The 14,900-nt window shown below is 46.5% G+C and overlaps 2 protein-coding genes across 2 annotated transcripts; both read right to left on the reverse strand.

Annotated features, from left to right (window-relative positions):
- Window positions 1–3,064: 3,064 nt before the first annotated feature.
- On the reverse strand, window positions 3,065–5,293 carry LOC125075518. Its single transcript, XM_047687233.1, has 3 exons — window positions 4,868–5,293; window positions 4,726–4,779; window positions 3,065–4,387 (listed from the first exon to the last, which is right to left on the reverse strand). Exons 1-3 carry the CDS (start codon window positions 5,291–5,293, stop codon window positions 3,065–3,067), a joined length of 1,803 nt encoding a protein of 600 aa, XP_047543189.1.
- Window positions 5,294–5,835: 542 nt separating this feature from the next.
- On the reverse strand, window positions 5,836–7,149 carry LOC125075519. Its single transcript, XM_047687234.1, has one exon. It carries the CDS (start codon window positions 7,147–7,149, stop codon window positions 5,836–5,838), a length of 1,314 nt encoding a protein of 437 aa, XP_047543190.1.
- Between the last annotated feature and the right edge of the window lie 7,751 nt (window positions 7,150–14,900).

Consider the following 14,900-nt stretch of genomic DNA (forward strand, 5'->3'; position numbering starts at 1 on the left):
GCACGTGGCGGAATGTTAAAACAATAACGAGCGCAGGCATTCTGTACTTTTTGAATGGCCGTTTTTGAGCGAGCAAGCATTCGTGGCCCTATCACTGTATCGGCATAATTTAATTTTGACAGCACCAGTGACTCACACAGTGTAACACGTAATTCGTTTGATAGAGACTCTCGTACACGGTACAGTAATTTTAAACGGTAAAAACAGTTACGAACGGTATTATTTACTTGTTTTTTAAAAACGCAAGTTTTCGTCCATAATGACGCCTAGATTTTTAGCTTCGGTGACTCTTTCAATAATTTCATCGTTTATAGATATAATAGGGCTATAACTAGTTAATTGTTTAATTTGTTTGTTTGTGCCAAATATCATATATTTAGTCTTCTTCGCATTTAAAACTAGGGTGTGGGATTGTGACCATGCAAATATTCTATTTAAATCATCATTTAAGTTTTTAACGGCAGCTTCTAGGTTCGACAAGTGAAATGATGTATAAACTTGTAAATCGTCCGCATAAACATGACAATCACTATTTATAATACAACTCGTTACGTCCGCCGTATATAATATAAACAATAAAGGCCCTAAGATTGAGCCTTGGGGCAAGCCTCGTGTTACTGGACGACACGGAGAACATGCTATAGTGCCATCTTCACCTATTAATTCCAGTGATTGTCTTCTATAAGTTAAATAACTTGCAAACCAATCTATAGCGGTTTTATCAAAACCATAGTACGCCAGTTTTGCAACAAGTAAAGAGATATTTATAGTTTCAAACGCTCGAGAGTAATCTAACAAAACCAGCAGGGTAACTTTACCAGAGTCCTGGGCACTAAGTATCTATCATCATCTACAACCGTGGTGAGTGCGGTAGTAGTACTACGATGCTTTCTAAAGCCAGATTGAACATCAGGTAGGATATTATTTTTTTCTAGAAATTCAGATAGTTGGATGTAGACTACTTTTTCCAGTACTTTAGATAAACATGGGAGTATGCTGATGCTGATGAGGACGCAAATCAGACAATGAAACTGGATTATTCAATTTTGGTATAGGTTTAATAAGAGCCTCCCTCCATAGGTCAGGAAAGTTGCTAGACTGAATAGATTTATTGATAATTTTTGTTATAGCAGGGAGGGAGGAAGAAAGTGTCATCAAAATCATATCCAAAGAGATTCCGTCCTTACCGGTGGCATTCGATTTGAGCTTATGGATAATTTTTGACACAGTATCTTCATTAACGGTTTTTAGGTGGAAGGTTTCTGTACAGAATTTTGATGAAGAATACTTTTGAATAATTTGCGGGGAGACATAATCATTACCAGGAATATTTAGAAAATGATTGTTTATAACCTGAGGATCGTTAAAATGACTAGGTAAGATTAGATCCGACTTAGGTTTTACCTCAAGGTGGTTTTTAAAATGTTTCCACATGACTTTAGAGTTTTTTAAATTACAATTAATGTATGAGTTAAAGTAAGCATTTCTTTCATTTGCAATTGCATCATCTACAATTTTTTTCATTTTTTTATAATTTTCTCTATTGGCCTCGCTCTCATCTATACGAAATTTGCAATGAGCTTCATCGCGACATTTCATCATACGTTTAATAGCAAAAGTAATCCAAGGGTAATGATTATGTCTTATATATATGGTTTTAAGGGGAGCTAAGGTGTCAAAAATATGCATTATGTTAGTTGTAAAATGAGAAACGAGTAAATCTATACAATAATCGGGATTAGAATATGTATGCCAGTCAATGCATTCCAACAGGACCTTAAGCTGATCTATGTTTATATCACTAATAGGTCTTAATAGCTTTTTCCTTGGGCGAATTTTTTCTTTCACAATATTAAGCTCAAATGAAAGGAAAGAATGACTACTCAGACTATTTACATAATCGACATTAACCTTAATATGGTTTATATTTGAACAGACAAGGTCAATCAACGTTTCGCTATGGCTAGTAAAATGTGTCGGCTCGGAAACGTGTTGTATTAAGCTAAAATAATCCAAGAAGTTGTTAAAAAGGATTGAGTGATTGTCTTGTTTATTCAAGAGATTAATGTTGAAATCACCCAATAAAATAATATAATCATAAAGGGGTAAAGACGCAATCGATTCGATTAAAGCATCTAGGAATTCTTGCACGTTTAACCATGGTGGTCTATAAGCTCTACCAATTATAATAGTTTTATTACTATGCCGAGTCCTAAGCCACATTTGTTCAACCCTAGATTCAATTGGATATTTGAGAATCTGTGTAGACAGCCCTCGCCTGATATAAAATCCTACACCGCCGCCACGCGAACGTATTGTTTCCGGTCTGGGTGTATGACACAGACGGTAACCCGCGACCTTCGGTGCGCGCCCTTCCTCTCCACCCCGAAGCCATGTCTCGTTAAGAGCCAAAATGTCGGCGTTGTGTCGTTCTAAGGCAACTAAAAATTCTTCGTGGTGTGTACTAACTGAACCAGGGTTTAAAAATCCAATTTTAATATTTTTTAAGCCCCCCATTTATAGTGTACTATAACAGTAAACGCATTGGAAGATAAGTACCATTGAAAACACACATATATGCTTATAAAATTACGCTTACATACATATATACATGATGTATACGTGATTGTTCTCGTATATGCACATATACTTACATATAAAGTTCCTAATATTAAAGATTTTAAAATTATTAGAAGAACGTAATTGGATGGCTTTAAAGATACGTTAAAATAATTTATTTCAATGTATATCACATTGGAGCTTTTGAATGTCACACCAATTTTTGTAATAAAACTATAATAATGCAAATTGCTATAAATATTTAAAATTACAAAAGGTAAAATGTTTTTCATCATATCATTACTAGACTTAAAAATAATTAAATATAATTGTTAATGATATTAAGGTTGATTTTAATTTGCAGGGTCTGTTAAAATAAAAACGACGTGCACTCTCTTCAGAATTTGTATTACGACTGAATATAAGACCACTTAATACTACTTACAACATCCCGCCCACCAAAAAGGTTCTTGAAAACCTTTTTATAAACGACTATAATCAAAGGTTATTCTGTTTTAGTATCAATAGGCATTGCACACAATTGAGTTATAGATCTTTTAGTTATATTATCTCCACTCTTGACACTATAGACCCTTGTAAGATTGTCTGCTCCGGGATGCTTGTTAACGATTCGTCCAAGTGACCACTTCCCTGGTGATAGCCCATCCGTTTTAATTAAAACGATGTCCCCATTCTCGAAATCTTTTTTCTCTTTTAGCCACTTAGGTCTTTGTTGTAGTCTAGCCAGGTATTCATTTTGCCATCTACGCCAAAAGTCACCAACTAGCTTCTGGGTATGTTGCCAACGTGTTAGGCTATGAATTTTTGCATTTTCTAAGCTTGGACCGGGAACGACAATTGGGGCTTCTCCAATAAGAAAGTTTCCTGGTGTTAGGGGTCTAATGTTGTCGATGTCATCGTCGATTGTACTGATAGGTCGGGAGTTTAAAACGGCTTCGATTTGACATAAGACGGTGGTCATCTCCTCGAATGTCAAGTATGTTGTCAAGATGCGCTTCATGTGGTACTTGATAGATTTTACGCCCGCTTCCCACAGTCCTCCAAAGTTTGGGCTATATGCTGGAATGAAGTGCCATTGCGTACCGTCCAATGCAAGTGACTCGGCTAATTTGTTAAATTGAAGATTAGCTTCTTGCCACGCTGTTAACAAATCTTTGTTTGCTCCTACAAAATTTCGACCTTGGTCGCTCCAAAGGTGAGTACATTTTCCTCTTCGGGAAACAAATCGTTTAAAAGCGCCGATAAAAGTTTCAGAGGTTAGGTCGCCTGCTAGTTCCAGATGAATGGCTTTGGTAGACAAGCAGACGAAAATAGCAATATAAGCCTTTGTGGTTTTAGCACCTCTTCCTTTAGACATAAGTACATTGATAGGTCCGGCAAAGTCCACCCCACTATGTAGGAATGGTCGAGATCGTGTAACTCTTTCTTTAGGTAAGTCCCCCATCAATTGTGTTCGAGGTATGGCATTGTATCTAGCACAAATCAAACATTTATAAATATATGATTTCACTAATCCCTTTGCTTTAATAATCCAAAATCTATTTTGCAGGTATGTTAGCATAAGTTGTACTCCGCCGTGTAAGGTCTTCATGTGAGCGTCGGCAACGATCAACGAGGTAAGTATACTTTTATCCCCCAGTATGATAGGATGCTTCCAGTGATCCTGTAAATCAGAGTGTCGAAGACGTCCGCCCACCCTGAGGATACCATCTTCGTCTAGGTAAGGATTTAGTCTTTTCAATTTGCTTTTTTTGTTTACAGTTTTCTTTATTTTTACATTTTGTATTTCTGTTTCAAATTGCTCTTTCTGTACAATTTTTATAATAATTTTCAATGCACTTTCTAATTCTTCTGTTGTTAAGGCTGAAGGACCAGTTTCATTATTTTTCGTTTTGCAATAGTTTAAGAAGCGTCTGCAGTAGCTAATTGTTTTTAGCAGATCACTTAAAGAATCAAAATTTTCCAATTGAAGAGTTGTATTTCGAGTGTTTGTTGTTATATGTGTATTAGTTTGAATTTGTTTTCCCTTTAGTTCTAGAGTAGTTGATAGTATATCCGGTTTACTAATATGTATTTTCTTTTCAGATAGCCACTTGGGCCCTCTCCACCATAGATCGAACTCCTTCAATTCTTTTAGCAGAATACCTCTGGAAGCGACATCTGCTGGATTATGCTGTGACTGAACATGGAACCAACGGTCTGATGGAATAATGTTCGTAATATCCACTACCCTGTTTGCCACAAACGGCTTTCATTTGTTTGGTTCTCCAGAAAGCCACGCAATTACGATTGAAGAATCTGTCCATGCAAACATATTCGATGTGGGTTCTCTCATGGCATCTGCAACTTGGCTCATCAATTTTGATAGCAAGAGTGCTCCGCACAATTCCAATCGAGGTAACGAGATGGTTTTAACAGGAGCTACTCGAGTTTTCGCTGCAATTAATTTGGTCTTAATGGAACCATCTGAATTTTCTACCCTGATATAAACCGCGGCAGCATAAGCATTCATGGATGCGTCGCTAAATCCGTGCAATTGTATTTTGCTTTTCTTGTCCGTCTCTAGCCAACGATCAATTCTTAGATCCTTAACGTTCTGGAAATCGGCTCGTAGTGTTAACCATTCCTGTTTTGTCGAAGAATCCACTTCGTCATCCCAATTACTCTTTGCTAACCAAATATCTTTGTTAAAATAATGGTCGGTGCTATCCATCCAAGCGGATCAAATAGTTTCTGTATGTCTGATAGTATTGTTCTTTTTGTAGTAGGTGAATTCATTGGCGGTAAGTTCTGTATATATAGAAATTCATCATTCTTTAAGTTCCATGCTATACCCAATGCTAATGCTTTCATTGTGCCATCCATATTGAAATCTAATTGTGCATGAATTGATCTTTTTTCAGGTTTTATAGCTTGCATGAATTCAACGCTATTCAAAGCCCACTTTGTTAAGGTGAAACCTCCTCTGTCTAACATTGTAGTGATTTTATTTGCTAAATCTATTGCTTTTCCGACATCATCAGCTCCCGAGATCAAATCATCCATATAAAAATCTTCTTTTATAGTTCGTGAAGCAGGTGAGTATGTATTTTTTATGCTTGTTCTTATTTCATCATTACATGTATCTTTTGTTTCAGTTGTTTGGTTTTCATCATGGAGTGTATCTTTTGTTTCAGTCGTTTGTTTTTCATCCTCTGCGATTTGATGTAACGTTTTCACCGCGAGATATGGAGCTGAAGCGGTGCCAAATGTTACTCAAAGTAGACGGAATATTCGAACATCTTTAGACGGATCAGTGCGCCACAATATACGCTGATAGTCTGAATCAGGTTTGGTCACTAGTATTTGGCGATACATTTTTGTAATATCTGCGATAAAACATATTTTTTTTATCCTCCATCTCATCAATAAGTTTCTTAAATCTTCCTGCAGCTGAGGACCCACAAGTAGTTCATCGTTAAGCGAAACATTTACAGATGTACTATCCTTACAAGAGGCATCAAACACCACACGTGTTTGTGTACTTTCTTTCTCTGGGTTGACAACAGCATGATGCGGTAAGTAAACGCATCTATTGTTTATTTCATTTTGTGGAACTTCTTCCATGTGATTTAATTGTATATATTCCTCAATAACTTTAGTGTATTCTTCTTTCAAGTAAGGCATTCTTTTGAATCTTCTCTCTAGTTGTAACAATCTTTTCATTGCGATTTCTTTTGTGTTTCCATCCGGTGATCTAGGGTTGTCTGTCTTGAAGGGTAATTTAACTATATAACGCCCTTCTTCATTTCTTGTGTGTGTTTGTTCATATATATCTTCGCATCGTTTTTCTTCCTGTGTTATTTTTCTTTTTGTATAATGTTCTATTTCCCATATGGATTTTAACATGTCTTCGACATCTAGTTGTAGGTGCATGACAAGAAATGTGTTTGATTCCAGGTTTGTATAAATTTCTCCAAATATTATCCAACCAAGGCTTGTTTGGTGAGCACATGGTGTACCCGGTGGACCTTTGATTATACCCTGCTGTATTATGTTGGTGTATTCTTTCACTCCTAAAAGCATGTCTATGGCACCTGGTGTATGGTAGCATGGGTCGGCCAAGTCGAGCCCTTCCAGGTGTTGCCAGTTGTTGTTTTTAATGACTTTAGTAGGTATCTTAGCGGTCAGTTGTTTGGAGATCACGTAAGGTTGTATAGAAAGGCTAAAGTTTTTATCCCAACGTGAACCTATTTGTAGCTGTACCACGTGCTTGACGTTAGTTCTTGTAGAACTTACTCCCACTATTGTTTCTTTTACAGAGTGTTTCTTCAGTTTGAGCAATTGAGTCGCGCGTTCGCTGATGAATGAGGCTTGTGAACCTTGATCGATCAATGTTCTGAGAAGAACAATATGACCCTCTTCGTTTCGTGCCGGTACTACAGCTGTTGCTAAGAGAGCGATGCTTTGATTAGTAGCTAAGTGTGACGCTGCAATCATTGTATTGACGTGTACGTTTTGTGTTTCTTCGACGCAGGTGCTTACTGGCGTTGGTGTAACTTGTCCCTTGTTTATCTGAGTGTTGTCCATATGCAGAAGCGAATGATGACGCCGGTGACACAAGCGACATGATACTGGAACTCGGCATTTCAAGACTGAGTGTCCAGGTGCTAAACAATTAAAACACAAGCTGTTGGTCTTCACAAAGTTTCGTCGGTCTTCTGAATTCATTGCCGAAAAAAGTTTGCAGTGACATAGTGTATGTTTGTCATTACATTTGATGCATGACCGGGTTGGAGTTGACGACGGTGTTGAAGATGTTGCAATATGGTATGAACGTTCTTTAGTGGTCTTTTCTCGCGTAGGGCTGAGGTATGAGACTAACTCAAGTGTGCGATATTTGGCCTCTAAAAACTCCTTAAGTTCTAGCCATGTAGGTAACTTATCTGCGTCTGCCTTGTAAGCGCTTTCCTCCCACTCTCTATGCGAGTCCGAATCTAACTTCTGTATCACCAGAAAGATAATTATTGGATCCCATGAATCAGTGTCAATTTTCAAGTTTTTCAAATTATGTAAACAATCTGTAGTGCCGTCCAATAAATTTTTTAATTGATTTGGAGACTGGTTATTTAGTTTTTTTTGATTAAATAACTTTTTTAACACTGAATTTATAATTAAACGTTTATTTCCATATCTGTTTTTTAAAATTTCCCATGCTTGTTTATAATTTGTATGTGTTACCTTTACATGTTTTAATAATGTTTCGGCTTCTCCATTAACACTACACTTCAAATAATGTAACTTCTGTGCATCACTAATGTTAACATTATCATGAACAAGGGAAATGAACAAATCTTCAAACGTCTGCCACTCATCATAATGTCCACTAAAAGTAGGCAAGTGAATCTTCGGCAATTGTACACAGCTACTCGTAATATTCTCACTTTGTGTTTCTGGTTTTGAATTCGTCAGCATATCACGTAGATCAGCTTGTAATCCTATGTATAATTCCTCGTATAAATAAAATTCTTCTTTAACAAAATATTGTAAAACTACCTTCTGTTCTTTTGTTGTATTTCTTACTAATTCCTGATGCGATTGTTTTAAAGTAGACCAATAATCTTCTAACGAATTTAATTTAGCTTCCAAATACCCCTTGGTTAATCTTGATTTAGGACATTTCTAAAAATTTATTTGCATTTTTTTATCGAGGCAGCCGTATCTTCTAATACGCTAATCGTTTGTTCTTGCTTAAACATCTTGAATATACTTTTTATAGTAATATACGACGAATTATAACTATTTCAAATGTATTCACAATTTATATTTCAATTCTTGTACAAATTAAAAGCGTACGGCAACGGCGAATCCTTATCTCTGGAATGCGTTCTTTTGTTCTCGGCGGCCGATCGCCTCAGCTTCGATGCACTGGTAATCCGGTTCGATTGCGACCATATGTTAATGATATTAAGGTTGATTTTAATTTGCGGGGTCTGTTAAAATAAAAACGACGTGCACTCTCTTCAGAATTTGTATTACGACTGAATATAAGACCACTTAATACTACTTACAACAATAATAATTTACAGTAAAATAATAATAAAAACTTTTCATTAGAGTATCGATACAGAGTTTTAAAGTAAACAACAAAGTAACTATAATAAAAATAACTTAGAATAAAGAAACTCTTAAAATTCAAATTTAGTTGTCTCCAAAAATTTTTTTGATGTCACCCTCTCCTCGTACTCGGTGCACTGGGGCATCAAAGGTACGTCTAACATAAATGCGCCCGCCTTACGTCCAAATGTCAAACTTGTCCTGTCATCGTGCCTGTGTCCGTTATGCTCGCGGTATGGTCGTCGTGAAAAATCGAAAATGCATCTTTGTCCCCCCCAGAATTCGAAGTGGGACAGCCCGATCCGTGAAGCGGATCGGAGAGGGATTGGCATCCTCCTGGGGTAGTTTTACCTTTAGTTGCATTCATTTTAAAAAATTGTGCCGGGGCTGCCGGCAGGAAGAAGAAAGGATAGGAGGAGGAAGGCATAAGGATGTGGAAGGGTGGGAAAGGAAACGCAGTCGGGACCGAAATACCCTTCGGCCATGCATCCCATCGCGCTGCGAGGCCACTTGGGATTCGGGGTGATTTTTTATCGAGGTTTTCTTCCTCAAAACAACAAAAGAAATTTACAAATGTATATACACCTAATTAACAAATAACAAAATAAACATGAAATATGTATAACAACTACGACTAGATATTTACAAATATACAACACCCTCATTTGCCACGAGGCCGCGCACACAGTCCACTCTGGTGATCAGAAAAGGGCCGGGAGCGACCCGTGGCCTAACCGCCGCGTCAGTCTTAGCCGTGGCCGGCGAGTAAACTCGAGCCGGCCCCGTTGCCCAGGGTACGCCACGAGGAGGCGACTGACATGTACCCCATCCCAACCTAACCCTTTTTTTTTTTTTTAGGTTGGAAAATCCTCAATGGAGTCCCTCCGCCCGGGGGGAAAGGCGAAGGGGACTGTCAGACTCTTACTGACTAAAAACCAACCCGTGTCCTCAAAGTACCCGTGCGTCGGAAGGGCGGGTATCGCCGAAGCATTCGTCACTACCCCCCGACGGGTATTGACTCGCCAGATGGTCAGGCGGGCCCCGTCACTCACTGCGGCTGTCACCCCGGCCGCAGGACTCCACTATGAGGCGCGCGCGCGGAACACGACGCCGCCGCCTCGAGGCCTGCTGCTGATCGGACGACGAGACGCCCCGAGTCTGTCGTCCGCAGGCCACGCCCTAGGGTGGTCGAAGGTCGGCAACCCTACGACGCCCAGTACGTCTGCTACGGGAGAGAGGAGGCAGCCTCTCTCTCCCTTTCCGCCGCCTCCTTTGCGAGCATCACGTCCTCGCAGAAAGTGGCGACGGCACTCCACCCTGCCTCGCTCCGTAACATCGTTGAAACGACAGTCGGAAGCGAGAGGTTTCCCGCAGCACCTACGGCCGCGACGAGGTCACGGCGCTGCTCAGCCCATGCTGGGCACTCCGCCAATGTGTGCAACGCCGTATCGTCGCGACAATCGCCACAATGGTGGCACTGGTACGTCGGCTCCCGGACTATGCGACACAGGTACTTCCCGAAGCACCCGTGCCCGGTGAGCACCTGCGTCAGCCGGAAGCTGAGGGCGCCGTGGCTCCTGTTGAGCCACTCCTTCAAAACGGGTCTCACCGCCGCTACGGCGGCGGCTTGCCCAGTCGTGGGTTGCGCTAAGCGCGCGTGCCACTCCGCCACTAAGACCTGGCGAAGCTCTGCCCTGCGTGCCTCGATCTGTCGAGGCACCAGGCGCTCACCCCGCTCGACCGCCTCCGCGCGCCACCAATAGAGCGACGCGAGGAGCTTTGCCTCGAGGTCCCAGGGCGGGGAACCGGCTAGGAGGCTCGCTGCCTCGAAGGAGATCGTACGGTATCCCCTTATCATCCTGACGGCCATCGCGCACTGCGGTCTTCTCAGCACGGCGACGTTGTTTGCCGTCAGGGCATCCGCCCACACTGGCGCGGCGTATAGCGCCATCGACCGTACGACCCCCGTGTAGAGCTTCCTGCACGAGGAGTTGGGTCCCCCCAGGTTGGGCAGCAAGCGCGAGAGCGCTGAGGCGGCGCCCAACAACCGGGGGGCGAGCCGTGTAAAGTGCGGCCCGAAGTTCCACCGACTGTCGAGGACGAGTCCTAGGTATTTCATCGTCGACTCTACAGCTATGGATACCCCTCCTACGATGATGCTGGAACCGGGAGGCGGTTTCGTCCTCGGCCCGTGAAAACACAGGGCCTCCGACTTGTGCAATGCCACGTCCAAGCCCAGCCGCCGGATCCTACCCACGACGTGCGCGACACCAGCAGTCGCGCGTATGGCCGCCTGCCGGTACGACTTCCCACGCGCTGTGACGAGCGTGTCGTCGGCGTAACAAATGACGCCGACGCCGTGGAGAAACGCACCGCGCAGAGCCCAGTCGTACCCCACGTTCCACAGGAGTGGTCCCAGGACGGAACCCTGCGGAACAACGCACGACGTCTCTCTCCGACCCCATCCTTCTCGGCCCGGGTACAAGACCGCTCGGTCCGACAGGTAAGCCGCGACCACGCGTCGGAGTCCATGGCGGAGTGGCAGGTAGACCTGGCGGTGGCCTGCGAGCCCTACTTCGTCCCTCCCCTACCTCACTGGCTGGGGGACTCGGACGACACCGTGGCGGTTCTCACGAGGAGCGGAACGGCCCCCCCCCCTCTCACTCATCGAGAGGGGCTCGGGCTACGTAGTGGTGGGGTGGGGGGAGTACGTCGTCGTCGGTACGTACTTCTCCCCTAACCGCAGCCTGGCTGAGTTCGAGACTTATCTCGGCTTAGTCAGAGCTGCGGTGGCCAGGCAGTCGCCGAAACCGATACTGGTTCTCGGCGACTTAAACGCAAAGTCGCGTGCCTGGGGCAACCCCGCCACGAATCCGCGAGGGAGGGCCGTCCAGGTGTGGGCCCTGCTCTCCGACCTGTCCCTTCTCAACAGGGGGCAGGTTCACACCTGCGTGCGACATCAGGGGGGTTCCGTGGTGGACGTTTCGTTCGCCACCCCTGTCGTTGCACGCAAAGTGGTCGACTGGGTCTCAATCAAGACCCGTGGGGGCGCCCCTACCGTGGCGTACGCGGAAAGTTCCGCACTCAAGGCGCCCCCGTCACTGAGACGCTGCCGCCGGAACTCCTCCTGCGCCTGGTCGGGGAACTCTTTCCCCATCCAGGCGAGCATGTCCCTCCGCAGATGGCCCCCCGCTCCGTGATCGAAGACGCAGTGGCTCCACCACTGATCACGGAGCGGGAGATGGAGATGGCCCTCGGCCGCTTGAGGGCCAAGAACACGGCGCCGGGTCCGGACGGGGTTCCAGGGCGTGTTCTGTGCGACGCCCTGGAATTCCTGGGTGCAAGGCTTCGGGAGCTGTTCGACGAGTGCCTGTGCAGCGGGCAGTTTCCGAAGCCTTGGAAGGAAGGAAAGTTGGTCCTGTTGCCGAAGGAAGGTCGGCCGATGGATTCCCCTTCGGCATACAGGCCAATAGTGCTGCTGAACGAGACGGGCAAACTCTTCGAGAAGGTCCTCGCAGCCCGTCTCGTTCAGCACCTCGAGGAGGTCGGTCCGGGTCTCTCAGAGGCTCAGTACGGGTTCAGGGCGGGCCGGTCGACGGTCGACGCCCTGGACGCCCTGAAGACTCGGACGACGGAAGCGGTGGCCCGGGGGCAAGTCGTCCTGGCGGTGTCGCTCGACGTGGCGAACGCCTTCAACAGTCTCCCTTTCGAGACGATACGGGAGGCACTCCGATACCATGGGGTGCCGACCTATCTCAGGAGGCTGCTGGAGGCGTACCTCCAGGACAGGGAGGTCCTCTGGGCGGGGGTCGATGGGAGGCTGGTCCGGCGTCGGGTAGGCTGCGGCGTTCCACAGGGGTCGGTTCTCGGCCCAATCCTGTGGAACGTCGGTTTCGGCTGGCTCCTGCGAGCTCCCGTCCTTCCCGGGATGAGGGTGTTGTGCTACGATGACGACACCCTCGTCACGGCGACTGGGCGGGACTTTCGGGAGGCGGCACGCCTCGCCGAGGTCGGAACGGCTCTCACCGTGGACCGTATGGGAATGCTGGGCTTGAGGGTCTCCATATCCAAAACGGAGGCCCTCCTGTTCCACGGTCCACGGCAAGGACCCCCACGAGGGGCGAGTATCTCATCCTGGACGGTCGATGGAGCTTCGGGCAGCATTTTGTCCATCTCGGCCCGAGGCTCATCAACGCCGCCGCCGCTCTCGGCCGCCTCCTTCCGAATGTGGGGGGGCCGGGATCGCTATGCCGGCGTCTATATTCCGGCGTAGTGAGGTCGATGGCGCTGTACGGTGCCCCGATCTGGGTCGACGCCCTCACCGCTGACAACCGGGCCCTGCTGCGTAAGCCGCAGTACCCCGAGAACCCCCTCTAGGTGTTGGAGGCCCGCATAGGCGGGCCGACCGTCAGGGCGTCACGGTAGCATGCGCAAGCGATCCCGTGGCGCTCGCCGAAAGACGGAGAGGGTACCGCTGGTTTTTTAGTGGGTAAACCCGGCGTACCTGGGCGCACTCGGCGTCCAGGGCTACGGGGAGTCCCACACACCCCCCCACCTTCCATCACGTTGGGGAAGCGCGTAACGCGTTTTTCCAGCGAGAAAAAAAAAAAAAAAAGGTTAGGTTAGTCCGTCGCGGTTCTTACGGAAGCGGAGACGGAAGGTGCCCCGTAACACCCTGGCGTGCCTTTCGTGGCGAGTCGCCCCTTTACAGCGACGGCCGCTGGCAGGGCCGCGGTGGTGAGCCACGCGCGTTCCCGTAGCCTTTTCGCCTTGCGGAGAGGCGGAAATTCTAGGAGGTTTTAGTGGGTAGGACGGGGCCTTCTGCCCCAGGAGTCCCACATATCCGTCCCGGTCCCCCTTCGGCCGGGCGGAATGCGTCAATGCATTTCCTCCTAGTAAAACAAAAAAAAAAAAAGGGTTAGGTTAGGTTGGGGTACATGTCAGTCGCCTCCTCGTGGCGTACCCTGGGCAACGGGGCCGGCTTGAGCTTGCTCGCTGGCCACGGCTAAGACTGACGCGGAGGAATGCCGCGGGGTCGCTCCTGGTACTTCTCCGACCAGCGGAGTGGACTGTGTGAGCGGCCTCGTTGGTAAGAAGGGGGGGGCTCGTTATGAGCGTCGGAGGTGTGGTCGTGCACCGGTGGTCAGCGGCGGAGCCAGTCATCCTATCCGCCGCAGGGCGTCAGCCCCTGGCGCCCGGCCTCCAGTGGCGGACTCGGGGGAGTCCGTTCTTCTTCTCTGATTAGCAGAGTGGACTGTGCTAATCAGAGAAGTAAGAGCGGCTTCGTGGCAAAGGGGGGGGGGGTTTAATGTTGTAACGTCTTGTTTTGTTGTTGTGTTTGTTGTTTTACTTTTCGTTACACGTTGTAAATAGTCGTATTAATAAATTGTAAATTTGTATATATTGTGTATATAGCATCGTTTTGTGCTGAGTGTTCGAGGTCTTTTGGCCTTCGGAGACAGAAAAAGTAACGCGTAATCCTGCACAGTGAGGTGTCGTGGACATGTCTCGCGGCTTCGTGCAGGACCGCGGGTCTCGCCTTAACCGGCCGGACCGTGAGGAAGAAAACCTCTATAAAAATTACCCCGAATCCCAAGTGGCGACGCAGCGCGAGGGGACGCATGGCTGATGGGATGTTCAGTCGTGACTGCAATCCTCGTCAGGGTACCGGCCGACCCCCTCGACGAGTTACGCTAGGCTTATCCAGGTGCAGGGGGCACCACCTGGACGGACCGACACTTCCCCCTTACTCGTGGGACTTATATGGAATTGCAAAAAACAAAAAATCACAAAGGACACCGAAATACTAAACGGACGGAAACTGGCGATATGGCGGTGGAGGTGGGCGCCCCGATGGCGCGCGCTGAAACCGAAGACCTTGGCTTGATAGAAGGACTGGCTGCCCGGCCTGTGCGACTCTCCGAGTCGGACTCGTCGGTCTGCAGCATGATGACGGTGGAGTCGGGAGACATACCACCTAAGGAGGTGACAACTAAGAGGCAGAAGGGTGCGAAGCGGACCCACGCTGAGGAAAGCTGCTCAGGCTCCGAGAGCGACGCGAGCGTGCAGCTGAGTGACAACTCGGAATCCTCAGCGAGCAGGTGGCTGAAACCCGCCACTAAGAGGGAGCGTGGCCGACCGCCCACCCACGGAAAATACGTGGGCATAGGAAAGTCGCAGGCGGAGCTCCGCGAAGCGAAGTCGAAGGCAAAAACGGATCGCTT

The sequence above is a fragment of the Vanessa atalanta genome, chromosome W, assembly GCF_905147765.1.
Source record: "Vanessa atalanta chromosome W, ilVanAtal1.2, whole genome shotgun sequence".
Lineage (NCBI taxonomy): Eukaryota > Metazoa > Arthropoda > Insecta > Lepidoptera > Nymphalidae > Vanessa > Vanessa atalanta.